The sequence below is a fragment of the Canis lupus genome, chromosome 26 (assembly GCF_048164855.1).
Source record: "Canis lupus baileyi chromosome 26, mCanLup2.hap1, whole genome shotgun sequence".
In the NCBI taxonomy this organism is placed as follows: Eukaryota; Metazoa; Chordata; class Mammalia; order Carnivora; family Canidae; genus Canis; species Canis lupus.
In genome coordinates, this window is record NC_132863.1 from 18,814,897 (window position 1) to 18,836,203 (window position 21,307).

At 45.8% G+C, this 21,307-nt stretch overlaps 1 protein-coding gene across 9 annotated transcripts in view; it reads left to right on the forward strand.

Annotated features, from left to right (window-relative positions):
* The window catches only part of SLC23A2 (solute carrier family 23 member 2), a 142,121-nt gene that overhangs the window by 94,433 nt on the left and 26,381 nt on the right, over positions 1–21,307 (forward strand). For all 9 annotated transcript variants that reach the window (XM_072800163.1, XM_072800161.1, XM_072800166.1 and 6 more), the window contains 3 exons: positions 14,714–14,802; positions 15,811–15,881; positions 16,805–16,986. In XM_072800163.1, the coding sequence (XP_072656264.1) occupies positions 14,714–14,802; positions 15,811–15,881; positions 16,805–16,986 (342 nt within the window). The remainder of the gene's footprint in view (positions 1–14,713; positions 14,803–15,810; positions 15,882–16,804; positions 16,987–21,307) is intronic.

The window sequence follows — 21,307 nt, forward strand, 5'->3', positions numbered from 1 at the left end:
CGTCACAGTACAGCCTCCTTCTTTGTCCCCAGCTCTGCTCATGGTGTGGAGACTGCTGAGGCGGGACTGTCCCCAGGAGAGGGGGCAGCAGAGGACACTTGAGAAAGTTCTGTCCCTTGCCCCGTTAGAGACAGCCTGAGGAGGCTTCTGCCTTTCCTGCTGGGGGAACAAGAGGGAGAAGTCACAGAAGGCAGCTTGGGAATCATGGACTGTACTCTGAGGAGTAAGAGTCCTCAGAGACCTCAGGAGGGCTGCCCTTACTTGGGCCAGGAGAAATTCCAGAAGGGCTGTGAGTAGTGCTGAGGCATTCTGGTTGGCAGTGCCGGCACCAGCCTGGGAGGGGATGGGGTAGCTCCCTGGCAGGTCTGCTGATGGATGGAAGGCTGGGGGGCTGCCCAGCAGTTGGAGGGCAGGAGTTCTGCCCCTCCAGGACTGCCTATAGCCGTTACTCTGAGCACATCCCTTACCTCAGAGGGTGAATCTCCTTAGAGGATCTGTGAGGGGAGGAGCAGGTGTCATTGACCTGCTGCGGGGAGGGAATGCATTCTGGGCATTCCACAGAGGACTTGAGTTACTGTCTCAGAGCCAGGTAGGGAAATCTGGCTGGGAGCATCTTTCAGTCTTTTGATAAAGCATTTGAGGCTCTACATTTCAAGCCTAGAGTGTATTAAAAAGCTTTTGTTGACTGACTCTGGAGCCTTACCTGGTACACAGTCCACTGGTTCTCTGGGGGGGGAGTTGTTCTTTTTCTAAACTGTTGATGCACTGGGGGGCTTGTAGCATAAACCATCTATAAATTGGGCAGTGCTCACAGTTGAGAATTGCTGGTCTGTCTGAAGAGCAGAGGGAATGCATATGTCTGTTTTGTGGTAAAATATGGACTGTTGGCTGCTCTGCCCTGGTCTCATGCCAAGGAGGCTAATCCTGACTGACAGTTGAGCCTGGCAGCCACAGGCAACTGTGCTGTTGACATAGAAGGGAAGGTTGGGGTCTTTGGGTAAGGACCCTCATTTATGGGAGGGCACTCATTCAGGACCCTCTTGCCCATTCTCAGGGCATGAGAGACCTAAACAGAGCAGCTTGGATCTGTGCACTTCAACCCCATGGCCATGCCCCCCCACCGCCGCCCCCAGCAGTTGAGCAGAGAAAGAACAGGAGAGGGATTTGAAATACCTGCTGGAATGGCTCAGAGACCCAGCATGCAGAGCTGCAGTGTGTATGCACGTGCAGACGTTTGTGAGTGCAACGTGAGTGCGTGTGTTACCCAAGGGGCTTGGTGAGTATAGCTTTCTTTGCTCTGTTTCGAGGGGCGTATCAGGGAAGCCCCACCTGTGTCCTTGTGTGGTGTGAGAAGCAGCGGGTCCCATTCCCACTGTGGTATGGCCATTTGCTTAGCTATAAATTGGGAAGTGGGTGTCACGTCTGCCAACCACATTAGCGAATACGTGCTGCTGGGGCAGGATGATGTGTTGAATGAAGGGCTTCCGTGTGGTTTTGTCTTGGGATGTGGATTTTCTATGGCTGTGTGCGGTGGCGTCCATACTTTTAACCTGGGAAAAGAGGGGGAGAAAACTCCTGACCTGCTCCCACAGATTCGTAGCGAACAGTCCATGTGTAAGGCACTGGGTGACGGTGCCAGTTGTGGAGGTGTTGAAGTGAGCATGTGCTGTGGAGCAAAAAGGGCAGCCACCTGCACCCTTTATAGTGATGTCCTGGGGATTTGAAGGGAGAGTCCAGGGAAGGTGATAGCATGTGAGGTCTTGAAGACTCAGAATAGGCTCCTGGCCCAGGAGGGTTGAAAGAACATTTTCTGTCCTGGGAAGGGCAAGGGCAAAGGCAGGAAGTCAGCCTGCTGAGTCCTCTCCCTCCACCGGAGGCCGGGCTGTGGGCCAGTCTCTGATGCTTGGGCCTTGGGACGGGGCAGGGGAACTTGCTAGGGCTTTGTTGGCAAGACACTACTGGGGCTGTGCCTTGAGAGACATTACCTGGATGCAGTGTAGAGGGGGTGATGGGCCAGATTCAGGGGACAAGGGATATCTAAGAGAAAGGCAGTGGGGATCCGTGCAAGGATTCGGGAGGGGAAATAGGAATGAGGATGTTAGAGGTGATAGTCCCTGTGTGGGATGGTAGCTAGCCAGAAGGTGGTGGGGAGAGACGGATGGATGGAGGCAGAGTGAGAGAGAGAGAGAGAGAGTGTGTGTGTGTGTGTGTGTGTGTGTGTGTGTGTGTTTGGGGGATTGAGTGATGAGTTCAACTGTAGCCTGCATTCTAGAAGTCCCTTCCTGCTTTTGATCCTAAGATGGAAAGAAAAACATGAGTGTACCTTGAGTGTTTTGATTAAAGGATATGATTGAATGAATTTGAGCAGCTGCCTTTGGGGCTGGGTAGTGTGGCAGAGCAGCCCACATGTCACCCCCCTTGGGTTCCTGGCCCTTCTTGCACTGAGCTAACTCTTGCTCTCCTTCTCTGTGCCAACAGCACTTTTTTCTTGCCTGGGATCCTTGCTTCCAGTGTTGTGGATTCCAACTCTGCAAAGCCTCAAGCTCTTATTGATAAATTCTTTTCAGTATTTGTCCACCATATATCTGAGGGACTGCTGAGCACGGGTGAACCAAGATGGTGAAGTGGATGAGGGGCACTCCCCTCCCTGCCTGGCTAGTCACCACCTCTGGGGTTGGTTTGCTGCACCTGGTTATTCACATGTTCCATCTACCCACCCTTCACCCTTTCCAGTAGAGCTCTGAATTCCCTAACCCCTGCTCTTCCCCTCCTTCCACTGGGCCCCATTGGGCAGGGCTCCCCTCTCCAGTGGAACCACCTACTGTGCCCCTGGCTCGTTTCCTGTAGGTTGAGTGAGAGAAGAGCAGAAATCCCAAGAGTGGCCAGATACCCCACTGCCTCCCCTGCACACCCCCTCCTCCAGTATTTCCAGCAGAGCAAGGCTGGCGGTCAGATCTCAGAGTGAGGACCCATCAATGATACTCCGAACACCTGGCTCCTACTCGGGATGGGGAAGCGGGTGTGTGTCCCAGGGTCTGTTCCAGAGGCTCACCAAGTCGATGCTGCCAGAGCTGCCTGCTTTGCCCGTGCTGGCTCAGATAGAGTCGTGATGCGTGTGTTAGGTATTGGGTATGGTTAATTTGGCAGTGTAGTAATGTTGCTTTAATTATGAATAAACAGTAAAAATGAAATATTACAGTTTTAAGGAAAACTAATTTAGGATTGCAACAATAAAGATAATGATGTATTTTTTAAAAAATTAAGTTGGATATTTTAATGGAAACTATAATCCCATAGGTGGTCAGAACCTACAGTACCCAGTGTAAAGCATTAGCTGAAGGCATGTGGTCAATAATGGTTTCTTTTCCCTTCATACATGAGGGTTGCAGAGAGCCCAGGAAGTGAGAGGGACCTACTCAGCCCTCTGGCCTTGGGCAGATGACCTCCTAAGCTCTATTTCCATTTGTGAAAAATGAGAAGCTGGTCTTCTGAAGGTGTCCTGTCGATGACATTTTGCCATTATTGTGCATATAGATTATTACAAGCTTCTATTACGTGCTTACGTTTGAGAAGTTGAGTGTGAGTAAGAGTCACATAGAAATTCCTCTAGTTCTGCTGGATGCTAACGTGGACCTCATCATAGGCTGTGAATTACCACCATAACAGACTTGTGTTTTTGCTTCCTGATCACAATAGAATCAAACAAATAGATCGAGCAGTTGGGGCAGAAGGGATGGCCAGGTTGGGACCGTGTAGGAGGGAGGCCTGATGGAGGGGAGAGAGGGGTTTATTCCCAGTGTCATAACTGTAAGGATGGTAGGTGGCCTGTGCGTGTGTGTGTGCGTGCATGTCTGTGTGTGTATGTGTGTTTGCAGTTTAGTGCCCATTTCTTTAGGCTTACAGTAGCAAAAGGAAAAGAATTTTGTGTTCAGCTGTCATGATTTCAGATCATGTAGTGTCTGAGTTCTGTAATTTCTTTGCGTATTTTCCCCACCTCCTACTGAGTACCCAGTACTCCATTGCACTGGACGCGGTGGGTGCTTGGAACCTAAAGACCTGCTGTGGTCTCTACCTGTGAGGAGTGGGCCCTTTCCTTTGAGGAAGCTGGGAGGACCACAGGTCTACAGCAGAAGAGGGAGGGAAGTGTCAACCTCCCTGACCTGTGGGCTGTGCCCAGGTCATCCCTCCTCATTTCATATGGGCACCCTGCTGAAGAGTGGGGTGCTGTTCCTGGAAGCCTGTTTCATTCCATTAAAATAACCATAATTGGCGGGGAAACAATGGCAGTGAAGCCAATGTGTGCTTCCACAGACCTGGGCATGAGCTAGGAGCACCAGCTTTGGGGTGCTACATCGTGAAGTCTCCTTTGGGGGCGTTACCCCCGGTGGGCTGGTTGAGGCCACCCCATGTGTGCTGCAGACCCTCCTCCCTTCACTGCCCCTGCACGAAGTGGTGTCCTTTCCTCCAGGGACTATGTTTTGAAATAGTAGTTGTGGGTCTCAGCCCCTGACACTGTGTGACTGCTGTGGCTTTAGTGCTTCCCAGAGCCTCTGCCTGCTGGGGGCAAAAGTTCTGCAAAGGCTGCTGCTACCACCTCCTTCCTCCCCACTTGCCCTTTGACCTTGACCCCTTGCACTTTGCTTTCAGCAAGGTCTTTATTGCTGAGTTTTCTCAAGTGAGGTTTCAACAATTCTCATTTTGGTTAGTTTGTGATGTCAATCCCAGGAACTCCTCAGGCTTGTTCCGAGAATTAATGCAAAGCTTTGAAATCCTAAGAAATCAGGGCAAGTTTGTTCAGATTCCCCCATGTACCCCCACCCCCATTACAGTGTTAGCCAGCTGGCAGCAGTATTGCCTCCCCTGGCTTTGGGGAGGACTCAGCTGATGCATCACCTTGGCTGCTGTTGCCTCTTAAAACAGACTCCAAGTGTTGGTATATCTCTAAACTTCTCAGAGTCTACCACCTCACTCCCAGGTGTCAGTGCAGAGCTGGGGGTGAAGGAGGACCCTTGAACCCTGCCCCTTATCTGCCACACCCACCCTTCTCCACTTCCCCGGAGGCATGGCAGGTGCCATGTCGGGGGTTCCTCAAGAGGTGCCTGGGGCAAAAGACTGGGAGACCTCACTCTGAGCTCTCCCACAAAAGAAAAGACTGCAGGTAGACCCTTCCCAGAGGAACCCCTCCTGTTCATCACAGGCCTGCTGAGGCATACACAACTTTCCTTTGCTGAGAAATGGTAGGAATTGGGCTGAGGGAGTCCTAGTAGCTGGTGTGGCAACCCATTCTCTAACCTTGTCTGTCCTGAAGAGGGCACTCCCCTGTCTCTCACCTCCCTGAGTTCTTGGGGCCTGTATGTGGTAAGTGCTTGCTGAGTACAGGGGTGGCTGTAGGATACCTCCAGCTTTCAGGTCTGGGGCTTTGAACTCGTGAAACTTATAAGGGTAGAGGAAGCAGTGGGGGTGATTGGGCTGTCTCCTGCATTCTGTTTCTGTATATGCATTTGGGGCATACATGCAGTTTTTTGAACCACTTGAGAGTAAAGTTGTAGATGGCATGTTGGCTCACCCATAATACTCTATTAGGACTGAGGGTCCCTTGTGTAACCATTTACCACACCTGAGAATATTGTCGTTCCACTGTATCATCTAACATGCAGGTTATCTAATATCCCGGGTTGTCCCTGAAATATCTTCCTTAGCTGTTCCTCCCACTTCGCTGAACCCGGATGCAACCAAGGTCATGTGGTATATTTGTTTATTATGTCTCTCTGATCTCTTAATAATGAGCTGTTCTCACCTCTTTCCTCCATAGTGTTGCCTTCCTAAGGTGCCCAGGCCATTGTCTTGTTGAGCATCCAGTGGCCTGAATTTGTCAGATTGTGTCCTCAGGATGGTATTTGATTTTTTTTTTTTTCTCCACAATCTCTCTTCTCTGTTGTAAACTAGGGGATGGAACCAGAGGTACATTTAGATTCAGGGTCAGTGGGTTTGCCAAAATTATCATAGGGATGATAGTCTTTTGTATTCTGTCCATGAAGCCACACACAGTACCAGGTGGCAGGTTTTTTTCCCTAAATAAAAAAAAATTGCTGTCCATTTAACTCAAATTTTGGGTGCTATGTTACAGAACTGGAAGCCGGTAAGAACTTGGAGGTAATGACCTTGGAGGGAACTTTGCCTTGGTCCCCTAACCAGCCGTATCGGAGAGCTTTGGCCTCAGCTGGCATCATGCCTCTCCCAGTTTTCCAGCCTTGTGACTGCACAAGCTATCTGGTCTCTCCAAGCCCCCTTCCCTCATCTGTAAAATGGTGATTAATAATGATGAAATTGTTAGCATCGAATGAGATAATGCTTGGAACCTGTCCACACCTGCCTGTTGGCTTATTTTAGTGCACCTTCTGAAAGGGAAAGACGCAGGTGGGTGCAGGTGAGGCAGGAGTGCAGTGGGCAAGGGCTGGGCTGTCTGGCAGAGCAGCATGTCCTTGATGCATGTAGCAGGTGGTTGAGTGCACTGCTCACCACACTACCAGCATCCTCTGACCAAGGTGGGCCCCTGAATTTGTTTCAGGTGATCAGAAAATGGTTAGGTCTTTATCTAGCTTCTCCTGCGGCCTGAGCACCCACCACCACCTCTTAGCTGAGGCTGTTCAAGGTTAGCTCCATGAGCACCAGCTTTTCTAGGTGATTTCTCCTTCGGTTGACATGCTGTTTCTCTGTGAGTATTTCTGATGTTCCCAGGGAGTAGGAGACTGGCAGAGTCCTCTTAGTACATGTGGGGTTAATGAGTTCAGTTCTCCATAAAAGTGTTTTAGGCTAACAAACTCTTTACTGGAAATAGTTGATACTATCATGTTTGACAAAGAGGTTATCAAAATTGCATCCAACTAGCCCTCCTAAATTCCTGTACTCTGTCTGGACAAAGCCTCTGGCTGTGAGCTGTGGCTTGGGAGGGAAGCTGGTTGGCTGCTTCCCGCCAAGGATCTCCAGGACTCTAATTGGAAGTGCTGATAGTTCATCTAATTTTTGCATTTGCCTGTAAAACCAGAATAGCATGAACTTGAAGATAAAAGGTTACACTTGGCTTTAGTGAGGTGTTTTTTTTTTTTTTTAATCAACTCAGAATGCATTAGAAATCCAAGTGCAAGAATCATGAAACTGTGTAAGTATTAGAATAATACAAGGGTAAATTCTTTTATAACCTAGAAGTAGGGAAAGCCTTTTTTAAAAAAAATTTTAAACATTTTATTTATTCATGAGAGACAGAGGCAGAGACATAGGCAGAGGGAGAAGCAGGCCTCCTGTGGGGAGCCTGATGCAGGACTCGATTCCAGGACCCCGAGATCATGACCAGAGCTGAAAGCAGACGTCCAACCACTGAGCCACCCAGGAGCCCCTGGAAAGACTTTTAAACTAGGACTCAAACCCCAGAAACTATAAAAGGATCATAAATCTGATGACTTTAAAACTTTAAAAATTTTAAACTTTATATTGTAAAAATATACCATAACGAAAAATGACAAACTAGGGATGCCTGGGTGGCTCAGTGGTTGAGCATCTATCTTTGGCTCAGGGTGTGATCCCAGAGTTCCGGGATCGAGTCCCACATCGAGCTCCCTGCATGGAGCCTGCTTTCTTTCTGCCTGTGTCTTTGCCTCTCTATCTATCTCTCATGAATAAATAAATAAAATCTTAAAAAAATAATGACAAACTGGAGAAAGTATTTGTCAGGTATCACAGATAAAGTCCAACATTTGTAATATAGAAAGAACTCTTGAAGTATTTTAAAAAGATACCAAAAATTATATAGAATAAGTAGAAGACATGAACAGATCACGGGAGTTATATAATAGTCCCTCTTCATATGTAAGAACAAGTCAATTTATAATAACAGAATATAAACTAAAGCTGCCTTTGAGATACCATTTTTCATATTTGTCAGATTCACAAAAAGGTAAAAATTTTGATGAGCCAAGCCACTCTGATGGCGAGACTCTGTGAGAACAGGCATTTTTATACATTGCTGCCCAGAGTGAAAATAGTTCAACCCTTCTAAAGAATGTTACAATATCTTGAGTACATATGCATTTAACCATTTGATCCAGCAGTCCCACTTACAGAAATTTACTCTGAAGATACACTCCCACAAATGCAATATAATGCCCCAAAACTTACTAATTGCCATATAATCTCTACCAGCAAAATATTTAACAACTTAAATGCCCATCTGTAGGAGACTGGCTGCTGTATGTATATCACACATTATAGTCCCATGCAGCCTGAGGAAGAATGGGAAAGGCCTCTGAACTAGTATAGGATAGGTTCCAGGATATGTTGAAATAAATTGTTTAAAAAAAAAAATGGGGATCCCTGGGTGGCACAGGGGTTTGGCGCCTGCCTTTGGCCCAGGGCGCGATCCTGGAGACCCGGGATCGAATCCCACGTCAGGCTCCCGGTGCATGGAGCCTGCTTCTCCCTCTGCCTATGTCTCTGCCCCTCTCTCTCTCTGTATGACTATCATTAAAAAAAAAAAAAAAAAAAAATGCACACACGAAGGAATTAAGGATAAATGAGGAATTAAGGAAAATGATTAACTATAGTGAGTAGCTGGGAATGGGGTGATGGGTGGGATGGTAGTGAGACTTTCCTGGTACAGCTCTCTATCTGGTTTGATTTTTTTAAACTATACAAATATTCAACATATTCAAAACATAAAGTCTAAAAGGATGAAGAGCAAATCCTGAAATTGAATTACAGAAACATGAGAGCCTAACTATATGTCAAATTGCTAACCATACAGAATTCAATCACAGACTTCAGAACACAGTGCTTTACATGCCCTGAATGGGATTTATTCTAAGGACAAAATGGAAATCTTAATAGGCTTAATTATCCTAGTCTCATTAGTAGTGATTTTGGTGTAATTCTGGGACTGTGCTGTATGATGTAATAGGATAAAACAAATGAATAGTATGTTGATGATGATGGAAATTGGGACAGTCAATGTAGCAAAAGGAGAGATACAAATACGGAAAGAGGTAATCCAGGGTATTAGACTGAGCTAGAGGTGTCGTTATCACCCCATGATTCACAAATGAATCCTAGCTCTGTTCACTAAAAGCCACCCCAGGAACAGTGAGACCACCTGGTGTTTGATCTTGGTTTCTGAATCCTGCTCTGCACTAAAATGAACCTGGCCTTCCTCCAGTAGTAGACTCCAAGGCCAGGACTGAGAAAAGTGCAGGTTGACCCTGGAGCATCTTGTGCAGAAAACAAAGACTTGCTGGAAGAATAACAAAGACCCACCTGTGGTGGGTGGGGGGAGAGTCACGTCATAAAGAAGGGGAACCTGCTTGAACAGGCTGCTTTGGGCAAGTTTGGGACAGTCTATTAAGAAGAATCATCATAGAAGTGGATTATAAAACTGAATGAAAAAGGAATTCCTGCATCTACAATGACGTTCAAAACAGTAAAAGAAGGAGATAAGGTTGAACAAAAAAAACTCCTTTATGAAAGGCTGCTGGTTTAATGTGGATGGAATGACCAAATGGAAGAATTGTAGTTCTTAATCCTGCTATGTAAGAATGTTAGTAAGCTGGTGGGAGTGTAATATTCCCGCAGTGGGGCACCTGATGTCCCGGGCAAGCCTCCTGATGGGATGCTTGAAGAAGTGCGTGGCACCTGAACAGTCTCCTTGCCAGAAGTGTTTAAGCCTGGGTCTGAATGTGACACAAGACACCCAAATGCAATATAAAAACTCTGATTGGATTTGGGGGAGCAGAGGCAGGTATAAGCACTTTGATAAATACATGGATGCAGTTAAATGTGGCCTGAATAGTAGATAACATCGTTAAATTAGTGTCATCCTTGGATGTGACATGGGAGAGTGATGGCTGTAGGAGGGTGTGTTTAATCTTAGGAGATTGAAGCTAGTTTCCAGATAGTGCAGCTGATAGAACATATATAAGAGAAACAATAGGAAAATGTTACCAGTTAGAGTTTCCTTTGACAAACTGTGTTTTGCTTTTCCTTAAGGGACTTAGGGTACACATTCCTGCTGGCAGATTCAATTTTGAAACTATGGCTCCTTGAACCAAAACCTGTTCTGTTTCTTAGAGATTATTTTAAAATTGTGCTGCCATTTAGACTCAAGTAAATATTTATCTAACAATGAAAGATTTTGCATGAACTGGATTGCTTTCTGGTAGATGGAGGAAGCCAGGCACAGAATGCACTTTCTGTGTTGACTGTATTGCTTTACTCATTTTCATTAAATGATTCAGTTCCAGGGAGGTAACATTTCCTACCTTCCAGGTGCTACTTGTAGGGCCCATCCCCTCTTTTATTTTTATTTTTTATTTTATTTTATTTTTTATTATTTTATTTTATTTTTTTTTCCATCCCCTCTTTTAAACTTATTATTAAACTTATTAAAGACATTTCTCCTGATGACACCAGGGAAGATTGCTAGCCCCTGAGACCTGGGGGATTTGTCTGGAAAATTCATGCACGTTTAACTGTCCTCTTTATCCAGTGCTTTTAATCTTCACCTACCCCTCCACCCCCGAAAAAAAGTCCTGTCCCTAATTTGCAGTTACAATCAATATGACAGACTTATTTCTAGTCTAATAAAATTCTTCTCAAAGAATAACATTTGTAAATAGTGCTTTAACTTCTTAATTAGCTGCTTGTGTGCATGTTGGTGCTGGGGACACAATGATGAGTAAAACGCCCCAGTTTCTACTGTCAGGGCAGTTCCAGCCCTGTGGGGAGATGGTCAGGCCCACAGTCAGGGAGAGTGTCCATCTGTACAGATTGCTTAGATGTTCTGAGGGGGGCCCATGGAGGCCAAGGTGCATGTAGAGACCTGGGCTGGCAGGTCATTGGGGCCGACACGGCGGCAGAAGGGGGTCAACAAGGTACAGACAACAAGTGGAGTCAGGCCACAGCCTGTTGGAGTGCCTTGTAAGAAATGTTTGGGTTTCAGGTCAGCTTCCCTAGTTTCCTCAGAGCAGTCCTTTTGGAGCAAGGTCGCTCTTGCCTGCTGGCACAAAGTGGGGTGTTTGCCCCTGGTCTGCCCCGACCATCACTACATCAGCCCCTACCCCCAGTCAGGTGCCTGCAGTTCTCAGAGAATTCCTGGGACTGCTGTTGCTCTCATTTGTGACTGTTCTTCTCTCTGCCTGGACCCTTCACAGCCCCTCCCACACATGTTACCCTGCTTCTTCCCCTTTAATCTAGGTGGGTGACTGCTCCTACAGACCCCCCCTATCTGCATTACCACCGCCTTTGTGTGTGGCCACAGCTAGCTGTGTGCTTCACACAGCAGGAATCCTCGGTACCCAGGACTCTGTCATTGTAAAACAGGAAATCCCTTCACTGGCACAGGAGTTGTCTGCGTTTGTGGTGCCTGGTGCCTCAGCGTCACCCAGAAGTGAGTGTTCACAATGCAGATTGGAGGCCTCATCCGAGACTCTGATTAAGCAGGCCTGGGTGAGATGCAGACATCTCCATTTTTTTAACTAGCACCCCAGGGAATCAAGAAGCAGCTTCCTGGCAACTTGTAGGGTGACTTGCAGAAATCACAGCCAGAAAGTCCTGAGTTGTCAGGGAACACAGTAGGACTGCAAAGAAGGAGATCCTGGAATGTTTCCTGGAGGAGAAAGTATTTTCTCTGTGCCTGGAATGAGGAATACAAATGGAACATTGGAAGTGAGTTAATGACCGAGAGAGCAAAGGCTCAGAGGCAAGATGCTGCAGTGCAGGTCTGTAAAGGGCCCGGAGCTCTGGTCTCCTGGGGCTGGACAAGGAAACGGGAGACCTCTAGCAGAGTTTTAAAGAAACGGTTAGGTGAGTTTTTTTCCCTCCATCCTTGGTCTGGAGCCTAACATGGGAGCATGTCATGACAACCATGCCTGCCTGTCTGCTCAGATTTTTTTTCCCTCAGAACATCTAGTGACACGGTTAACCTTAAAAACTCATCTGCAAAAACCTACCACTTCTTCCTGTGTTTAAGATAATACTTTCTGTACGCGCTATGGCAGCAGATTTTCCCTGTAAAAGAACTAGCAGGAAATATTTTCGACTCTGTGGTCTTGTTGTAACTACGGGACTCCACCACTGTAGCCCCAAAGCAGTTGCAGACAACTGGCGAAGATATGGGAGTGGCTGTGTCCTGAGAAAACGTTACTCACAAAGACGAGTCATGAGCCAGTCCCTGGTGTAAAGAGAGGCACAGTTTAATTAGGGCAAAGTAAAAGAATAGACAGTCTTGTCTGCATGGGGAGCCCAGGGACCTGAAGTGGTGATAGGCATGTGACTGCAGTATAGAGAGTAGAGCCCTGGGATTGGTCAGCTGTATGCTGCGAAAGGACTTAAAAAAAAAAAAAAAAAAACACAAAAAAAAACACATCAGATGACAGTATCTTTATCCTCCTCCATCTTTTTCTTAGAAAATTGGCTTTGTATTTAGGGAAGTTCTTGTTTGATGAAATAATATGTTTTTGTCACAACTTTACCTAAGAACACTTCCATTAAGCCGCTAATTTCTGCTGCCAGTTGTGGAGACCACCCTGGGGCACTTCTGCTGCTTGCTGTACAGTGTGGTCATGTATCCTCCTGCTCGTACTGCTTGTGGCAGATGGTGTGTGTGGCTGGACAGTGAACATGTGAGCTGGCATATGTGGCCATTTCCAGAGCATCCTGGGAGACCAGGGCAACACATGTGCAGATTTTCTGTGACCACCTGCTTTCAAAGGAATTCAGGATCCCAGTGACTTGAAATGAGGGAACTTCTTGGTAGCTATGTTCTCAGGACTTTTGGTCAAAGTTAAGCTGTAAAACGTTTGCCCTAAACAGTGCCCAGATCCAGACAAGGTCAAGAAGAGTTCATGACATCGGGGGTGGAACCCAGAACCAGTCTACACTTTCCTGTCCAGTGAGTCACCAGTGCAGTGTCGATTGCCCTGTTCCTAGGACAAGGCCTCTGAATGCAACCCACATAACGTGGCCCTGGGATGTGTTGCTTGAAATCTGAGACAATAGTAAAGCAGATGTTATTTGGGCCATTTGAGACGACATCCATTCCTGATTAGATGTTGACCTCCCTTTACCCTTTTAAGACATTTATGAAAAGTTACCAAATCAAACAGGGTTTTTCTTTGATAAACATTCCCACTTCAGGTGACCTTCACTTCTACTTTTGATGCTACTGTGCTCTGGGCTCAATTATAAATAGGCGGTTGGTGGAGGGCATGCCCATGTGAATGACTGCTAACAACACATCTGGTTTGTACTGTGTAGCCTGCCTCTATGCCCTAGAGCCAGCATCCTGCCTACTCTGAATTGATTTCCTTGCATGAGTAAAACAGCCAGGAGAACAAAAGAATCTTGACCCTGTATCTGGCACAGAGAGGTATGTGCTGCCTCTGGGCTTATAATGTGGCTGCTTATCCTTCAGCCAGAGCCACCTTCTCGCAGCCCATTTCCTGTCCCAATCTGGGCAGGACTCGCTGTCGGAATGCAGAGAGGCGAGTGCTGAGTTCCCCGACCGCTGGCCAGGACACTGATTCAAGGCTGCCAGGGAGTATTTCAGAAGTATCTGGACATCTGGGAGTTCCCAGCCCTGCACACAGAAGTTGTTTTTATATTTTACCCAGAAAATAGTGTTAAAAATAGCAGTCAAGTTCTTATGTTAGCCTGTAAAGCTACCTTTATACAGCTGTAGCTGAAATGCCTTCCACTTTCAAAGAAAATGGCAAATTTTTTGAATTTGAGTAGTTCAGATGTTTAGAAAGTCAGCATGAAGTATCTAAAATGTAATTGAATGGTGGCATTTGAGGATTGTAGGCAGGAGATTTAACAGAGAGTCCATATGCTTCCTGGGTCTGCTTTATTTTATTTAAAAAAAATATTTATTTTGAGATAAAGGGGCAGAGGGAGAGGGAGAGAGAAATAAAGCAGACTCCTGGTGAGTGCATACACCCACGTGGGGCTTGATCCCAAGATACTGGGATCATGATGAGAGCCAAAACCAAGAAGTCTGATGCTTAACTGACTGTGCAACCCAGGTGACCCTGGGTCTGCTTTAAAAATAGGGTTTAAAATGCTTTTTGAGTATTGTTTGTGATTAAGCAGAATATTATGTCTACTGTTGATTTATAAGTTACGGTTTTTCTTTCCTCAATAGCTCTAGATCACTAACACAATTATGATGCTTATCCTCTAAGATTTTAGGGCTGATTTGATTTACAAAATGGAATGACGGGAGAGATTTTTTTTTCTCTGTGATAACCAATAAGGATATAAAGGTAGGGAGGAGGGGAGTGGTAAATGGAAGAGACACCGATGTTTAAGAAGGTGATCACAAACTCAGCAGGGAAGTGAGACACCCAAACACCTGACATCCTTTACTCCCAAGGGGGAAATGTGATGGCAGGGCCTGGGCCTGGTGTTGGGGTGCTGGCACTGACCACAGGGCTCCCCCAGGGCCCTTGCTGGGACTGTCTGTGGGGAGAGCAGCAGGAGGGGAAGACGGAGAAGCCGGCGGCCCTGGCTAAATGGTGGAGATCTGTGTGGACTGGGGCTCTTTCTCCCTCACGTGCCTGCATTTACTCATGTGCTATGTTCTATGGAAAAGACTGTTAAGCTGTCAAATCGTGAACTACCTCGGTAGTTCCTGATGCCGTGATCATGGTTTTGGTCTCGTTTCTTTTAGGTTACCCCTGTTTCAGGCCAGTGCTTTTGCATTTCTGGCCCCTGCTCGAGCCATCCTGTCTTTAGATAAATGGAAATGTAACACCACAGGTAACTGCAGTTATTTCCACGTACGTCATTGGGGTCCCTTAGCACAGGTGATAGAAGGGAGGCCTGGATGTGCTGCCCTTGGCAGCCTTAAATCCTTTCTGGAATTGGGCACAGAACACACAAACCAACAAACCGCTTAGAACACTCCAGTCTGTGGATCGTGTTTCTGTCTCTCTCTCTCTCCCCACTTGTTCATCCCTAATCCCAGAGCAAGTAAGGACCAGAAAGGACCTCATTTCTCTATGCTAATGAAATTAATAAATATGGGAATGGACTAGAACAACATTGTGCTATTTTTCTGCCTCTTTCTTTCAGTGGATTTTATGAACCACCAATAATCACTCTCTTTGCTGCGTCAGCATCCCTTCTCTGAAACATCTCTGCTTTTTGAGGATCTGGCTGCTTTGGTTTTCTGCAAATGACTTTCAGTCCCTACCCCTTTGCCCTCTCCATTAGTGATTACAGAGATCCTTAAATAACCCGATACAGTCAGGGAAAAATGAGATAAGAGGTTTGAGAAAATCAGATAGACCTGTTGTACTCTCAAAATGCTGTTAGACTTTTCGGTTCTAGGAGCAAGGTTTTCCAACCTTTGTTTCCTTCCTTGCTCCTAGGAATTAGTTTGTGACCACTGATTGGATTTAGGAACTGGAAAAGGCCCTCTGTTTTAAAAACCTCAGTCAGGCCACCTTGCTCTTGGGCATTTCACTTAGCTGCTTGCAAAGGTTGGTCTTCGTGTGAGGCTGGCACTAGCAACATGCATCCCCAGTTAAGTCATCTTTTGACATGCTGGGAGCGCTCAGTCGATGAATAAATTTGCTTCCATTAACATTGGGGAATCTACCTTTCAGTATGGTAAAGCTATACTGTGGTAACTTGAATTTTAGGGAGGGGAACTTTATACATAAAACAGGGAGGAGATTTCTTCTTACAAAGAGTAAAATGAATATATCCTGTGCAACATTAGTGTCACTCCAAAAAAATGTTGTCTTTGTTTTTGTTTTCAAGATGTTTCAGTGTCCAATGGAACCACAGAGCTGTTACACACAGAGCACATCTGGTATCCCCGGATACGCGAGGTAAAAGAGGAGCATTGTCCGCTTGTGGCTTCATTGTTGACTGTGTCCAAGAAATTGTAGTTACTTGCACTAAGCCCTCCTTTTCCTTTTCAGCTGCTGACATGTTTATTTCTGTTGTGAAACTAAATTTAGATGACGTCACCATAAAACAAAGCATGCAGAAATGCTTTGTGCAACCAGACAGTATTGTTTCTTGCCCTTCATTCCTTTCCCCGTCTCCTCCTCCCCCACCCCTTGTGCCCCTCCAGTGTGACCGGCCGAGGGGCATGGCTCCCTTGGAAGGAGCTATAGAGACTTGCCTGGGGGCAGCAGAACTCTTCATCCCAGGCTGCATTTGTTTGTGTGTATGTGGAGAGAATTAAAGCTGCTTGTCTGCTGTGGTGCACTTGAATGAAACAGGGCATGGGAGTCCTCAGACATGAAGAATGGCTTACAGCTCATCTAGATCTTCTCAAACCTGGAAGATATTTATTTCACCGCTAGTTCAGAATGGGCACAGATACAGCTGTTATCCACAGTAGAAACATTCCTTTAGAATTTGTGTCGGTAACACTATCTTCTAAATGTCCCTCAGGGTCTCACTCTAGAGTCTGTGCTGTAGTGTCCCTCTGAGGCTGGGTTTGAATGTCCTATGTCTTGAGCGGGAGTGATAAATCTCTCTAGTCTGTGGGGAGGCAGGTTGGCTGTACATCAGTACCCATTTCTGTAATGCTTCTATGTCAACCATGTCGTTCATAGGTTGGCTAGACCCCATTCACCCTACTCGTTTCTTTTGGGGCCTCAGGAATATTCCATCTGTGTCATGCCTGTTAGGTAATAACTCACTGCTTGGCAGAACTTTCCAGTGTGGTTGCAGGTGACATTTGAAGTCTGCGATCTATAGGCAGCTCACTCTCCTGTCCGTGTCCTCTCTCTCATTCTAGATACAGGGTGCCATCATCATGTCCTCACTGATAGAAGTGGTCATTGGCCTCCTAGGCCTGCCTGGGGCTCTGCTGAAATATATTGGACCCTTGACTATCACACCAACGGTGGCTCTCATCGGGCTGTCGGGCTTCCAGGCAGCAGGAGAGAGAGCGGGGAAGCACTGGGGCATCGCCATGCTGTGAGTAATCTAGACCACTTAGCACAGACTGTCAGCACCTCCCCTTCCCCTTCCCACCACCCAGGGCAGCCTCTATTTTAAAGTAAGAATAGTCTGGCAGTTTAATCTTGATTTCTTTCTTTCCAGGAAGTTATTGAAGGGTTTAAGCCCCAGAGATTGGGAAGTGACATGCAGTCAAGGTATTCTAAAGACCTGTTTGGCAGTGATGTATATAGAGAGATTTGTAAGGTTTCAGACTTTAGGAAGTGTGTGTAAGATGGTGGTGGCATTAGTTTTTAACTTTTGAGGTCATGCCAAGTCTCCTGCACATGAGAGGAAATACGAGAAGCTGAATCCTTTAGATGAAAACTTGGGGGGGGGGGGTTCTGGATTGGCAGGAGACCGAGATGCTGCAGGAGGGTCTGTTGGCATTGAAGGAAACGTGACTCCCCAGGCTTCTGCACACATCTGTGGGGAGGCCATGGCTCCTGCCAGAGTCCTGCCAGTCATTGCTGGTCCTTCAGGATGGAACTTCAAGTCTATTAAATATGTCACTTACCCCTTTATATGTCGTCAGTAATGATATCGAGGACTTTGATAATATTTTAAGGTTAGTTTTTAGAGCCATGGAATTCTGTATGCCACAAATAGAACCTCACATTCTTTTTGTGTTCCTGGAGAGTGTATATAAGAGTTGATCTTGTCACAGGGAAATGGTTCAAAACCTGGAATTTTGCCAACCAACAAGATTTCTAAAAGTAAATAATAAAAGGGAATTTCCAGTTGTTTTTGTTTTGTGAGGTCTTCTGTAATTATTAAACAATAAGCAGCACCTCTTGAGCCCATGCATTAGTAGTGCTTTGCCAAACACCCGTGCACACTGTAAATTAAGGTAGGCCCCAGTGTTATCCCCATTCAATAGCAAGAGGGGCAGAGGCACAAAGATGCACAGCTTAGTAAGTGGTCAGCATGGCTTTCAGAACCCAAATAGTCTGACCAGAATTTACCCTATAACACTTAAACCTGCCTATCTATTTTGGAAAATGGTGAGCAAGTAAAATGCATCCTTGCATAGTTATAATCCATCTATCCTTACAAATTAAGGTATGTGAAAATGTCCAGGATTGTTCATGGGCGTGTAGAAGGGCATGGAAGACTGTTTGTTCAGGGAAATGCAGTAAGTTCCAAGAAGGAGAAAATGTAATTAGCATCATACAGTAAAATTAGAAGTCAGCAGAAAAAGGGTGAACAAACTCCCAGACTGCTGAGAAGTTGGAAAACACTATTATAAATGACTCTTAGAGGGGAGATTGAAACTTCACAATTACTGATAATGTAGAAGATGATGGTGAGAACTGACCAATCCCACAGAGCAGTCAGAAAAAGGTACAATCTTGAACACCTGGGTGGCTCAGTCTGCTTGTCCCTCTCCCTCTGTTCCCTCTCAAGCTCTGTCTCTCAAAAAAAAAAAAATTTTTTTTTAATAAAGATTTTATTAATTTATTCATGAGAGACACACAGAGAAAGGGAAAGGCAGAGACACAGGCAGAGGGAGAAGCAGGCTTCATGCAGGGATCCTGATGTGGGACTCGATCCCAGGTCTCTAGGATCACGCCCGGGGCTGAAGGGGGCACTAAACCGCTGAGCCACCTGGGCTGCCCACAAATAAAAAATCTTTAAACACACACACACACACACACACACACACACACCCATATAATCTTTAAAGCAAAGTACATGAAGAGCTTATCTTTAGAAACTTGAAAAACAGGATAAAAATGAGCCTAATAGAAGCAAGGGGTCAAAAATTAATACAAATACAAAATATGAAACATATAGAAGTGAAAAATCCCAATGTTGGTTCTTTGGAAAATAACATGTGAACACACTTTTGACAAGGTTAATTGAGCAGAGAAGGGAGTGAATGCACAGATGCAGGATAAAACCTTAGATCCAGAAAGGAAGGGTTATAGCTATGCTCCCTGTCCCCAGATTTAAAAACAGCAACAACAGCAACGGCAAATTAATAAAATGGGTGGTTTACAGAAAAGCATAAAAACCAAAAGGGACTCCTCCCCAATTACTGACCACTAAATGTTGGGGTTCCTCAGAACCTGATCCCAAGCAGCCTCCCCACCACATGCTTTTCCCCCAGGAGGCCTCATCTAGTGCATGGCCCCAGCAAACCTTTTACACTGGTGACTTCACAAGAGCCTGCAGCCCAGACCTCTGGACACCAGACTTAGAGTCCAAGCCCTGGCCTGCACCCTCCAGTTGCTGTTACACAGGACACCTCAAACTTCAAAGGGAGAAAGCGTTAAGCTTTTGACTCTCTCCTTGCCCCTGGACCAGTGCCCTCCTCCTGCCATCCTGTTCTCAATAGGGGCCACAATCACATAGCCAGCTGATCAGCTGGAAACCCTGCTGGTGTCCCCGATTCTTGGCTTTCTCTCTTCCTCATGTGCAGGCCATCTTTCTGCCTCACCTCCAGAGTCAGTCCCCCACTTGACAATCTTCACTGTGGGTTGTTGCTTCCAAACTGGTCTCCAGCTTCTCTCTTGCTCCCTTCCTGCCTGTACACAGCCCTGTGAAGTACTTGCTCCTGTCTCCTCCTTTTGAAACTGCACTTGGACCCAAGCTAGAATTTTGGAGGCTTGTGGGTCTTCTCATTGTGTCTACAACCTCCCTTGCCATCCCTCGTTCTGTTTACATCTTGCACTGGGCACTTGGGGCCTTTTTACTCTGGAATGTCCAACTTTTGAGGGGTGGGGGGCAGGTGGGGAATGATCTTGAATTATTTCATGGATGCCTTCCTCCCTTCCATTCTTCTTATCTCTTTCTGGAACTTCTAGAATATTGGACCTCCCAAATGCTTCCTCTGCTTTCCGTTTCTTCACGTTTTTCTCTCTTTGTGGGAAAATTCCTCAGTTGTATCTGTGCATCCTTCTGTCGAGCTTTTCTTTTCTGCTCTCATGTTTCTTAGTTTTCACCCTGCTTCTTTTGTACTTGAGACGCCATCTCTGTGAGGGCGAGGCTTCTGCTCAGTGCTAGTCCCTACGGTACCTCCAGCACCTGGCTCACCACCTGTCAAGAGCAAGTGTTCAATAAGCACCTCATAATAAGTGAGTGGGGGACAGGGATATGTGAGTCCCACCCCTGACCACAGGAAGAGTCAGGAATGCTGTCAGAGGATTTTATCCCTAAAAAAAGTTCTGAGCTACAGTTGTTAGTAAGTATATTATATTTAAAGGAAGAGAAAATTCATGCACTGGTGAAGCGGTTCTGGCACTTTAAGAAACAAGGGAAACTTCCCAGGCAATTTTATCTCAATGACAGATCCTGACAGAGCAAATACAAAAGGGAAAGCTTGGACCAACATTTACTTTCCTCCCTAGAGTTGGTATAAAGCCCCAAGCTGAGTTCAGATATGTTTAGGTTAGTAGTATGCTAAGGCTCAGTGTCTTTCTCTACTTTAAGTCTTCTTGTGATCTTTTATTTTTTTAAAAAAGGTTTTATTTGAGAGAGAGAGAGCGAGAGCACACGGGCACACACACAAGCAAGGGAAGGGGCAGGGAGAGAGAGAGAAGCAGACTCCCTGCAGAGCAGAGAGTCCCCACTTGGGGCTCGATCACGGGATCATGGCCTGAGCTGAAGGCAGGCATTTAACTGACTGAGCCACCCAGGCACCCCTCCTTGTGATCTTTCAAAATGTAAATGTACAGAAGACTCTTCAAAAAAAGGCCTTGGTGTCTAGCCCTGTGCACACAATTTTTTTCGTGCCATATCTATTAACATATCTTAGAAGAATGTTCTTTGGAATATTGTTTGGAAAATGATGCTATAGATAATACTAAAAAAGCCAACACATTATGTTTATCACTTTAGAAACTCAAGGATGATTAAATATTAGAAAATTTATTATTAAAATTCATTATGGGCCTATGATGGATTTAATTAATAACATAATGACAACTAAATCAGTCAAATTCAATCTGTATCTCAGCTTCCAACTGTTAACAGTATGGGAATAGAAGGATGTTTCATGAATAAGATTTTTAAGTGCCTTATCCTTTAATGATGAAAGACTTAAATATCAGGCCTGCCTGCTGAAATCAGAAACCAAGATAAGCATGTTTATTTTTTTAAAAAAATATTTTATTTATTTATTCATGAGAGACACAGATTGAGAGAGAAAGGCAGAGACACAGGCAGAGGGAGAAGCAGGCTCCATGCAGGGAGCCCAATGTGGGACTCGATCCCGGGTCTCCAGGATCACACCCTGGACCAAAGGCAGACGCTAAACCGCTGAGCCACCCAGGGATTCCCGATAAGCATGTTTATT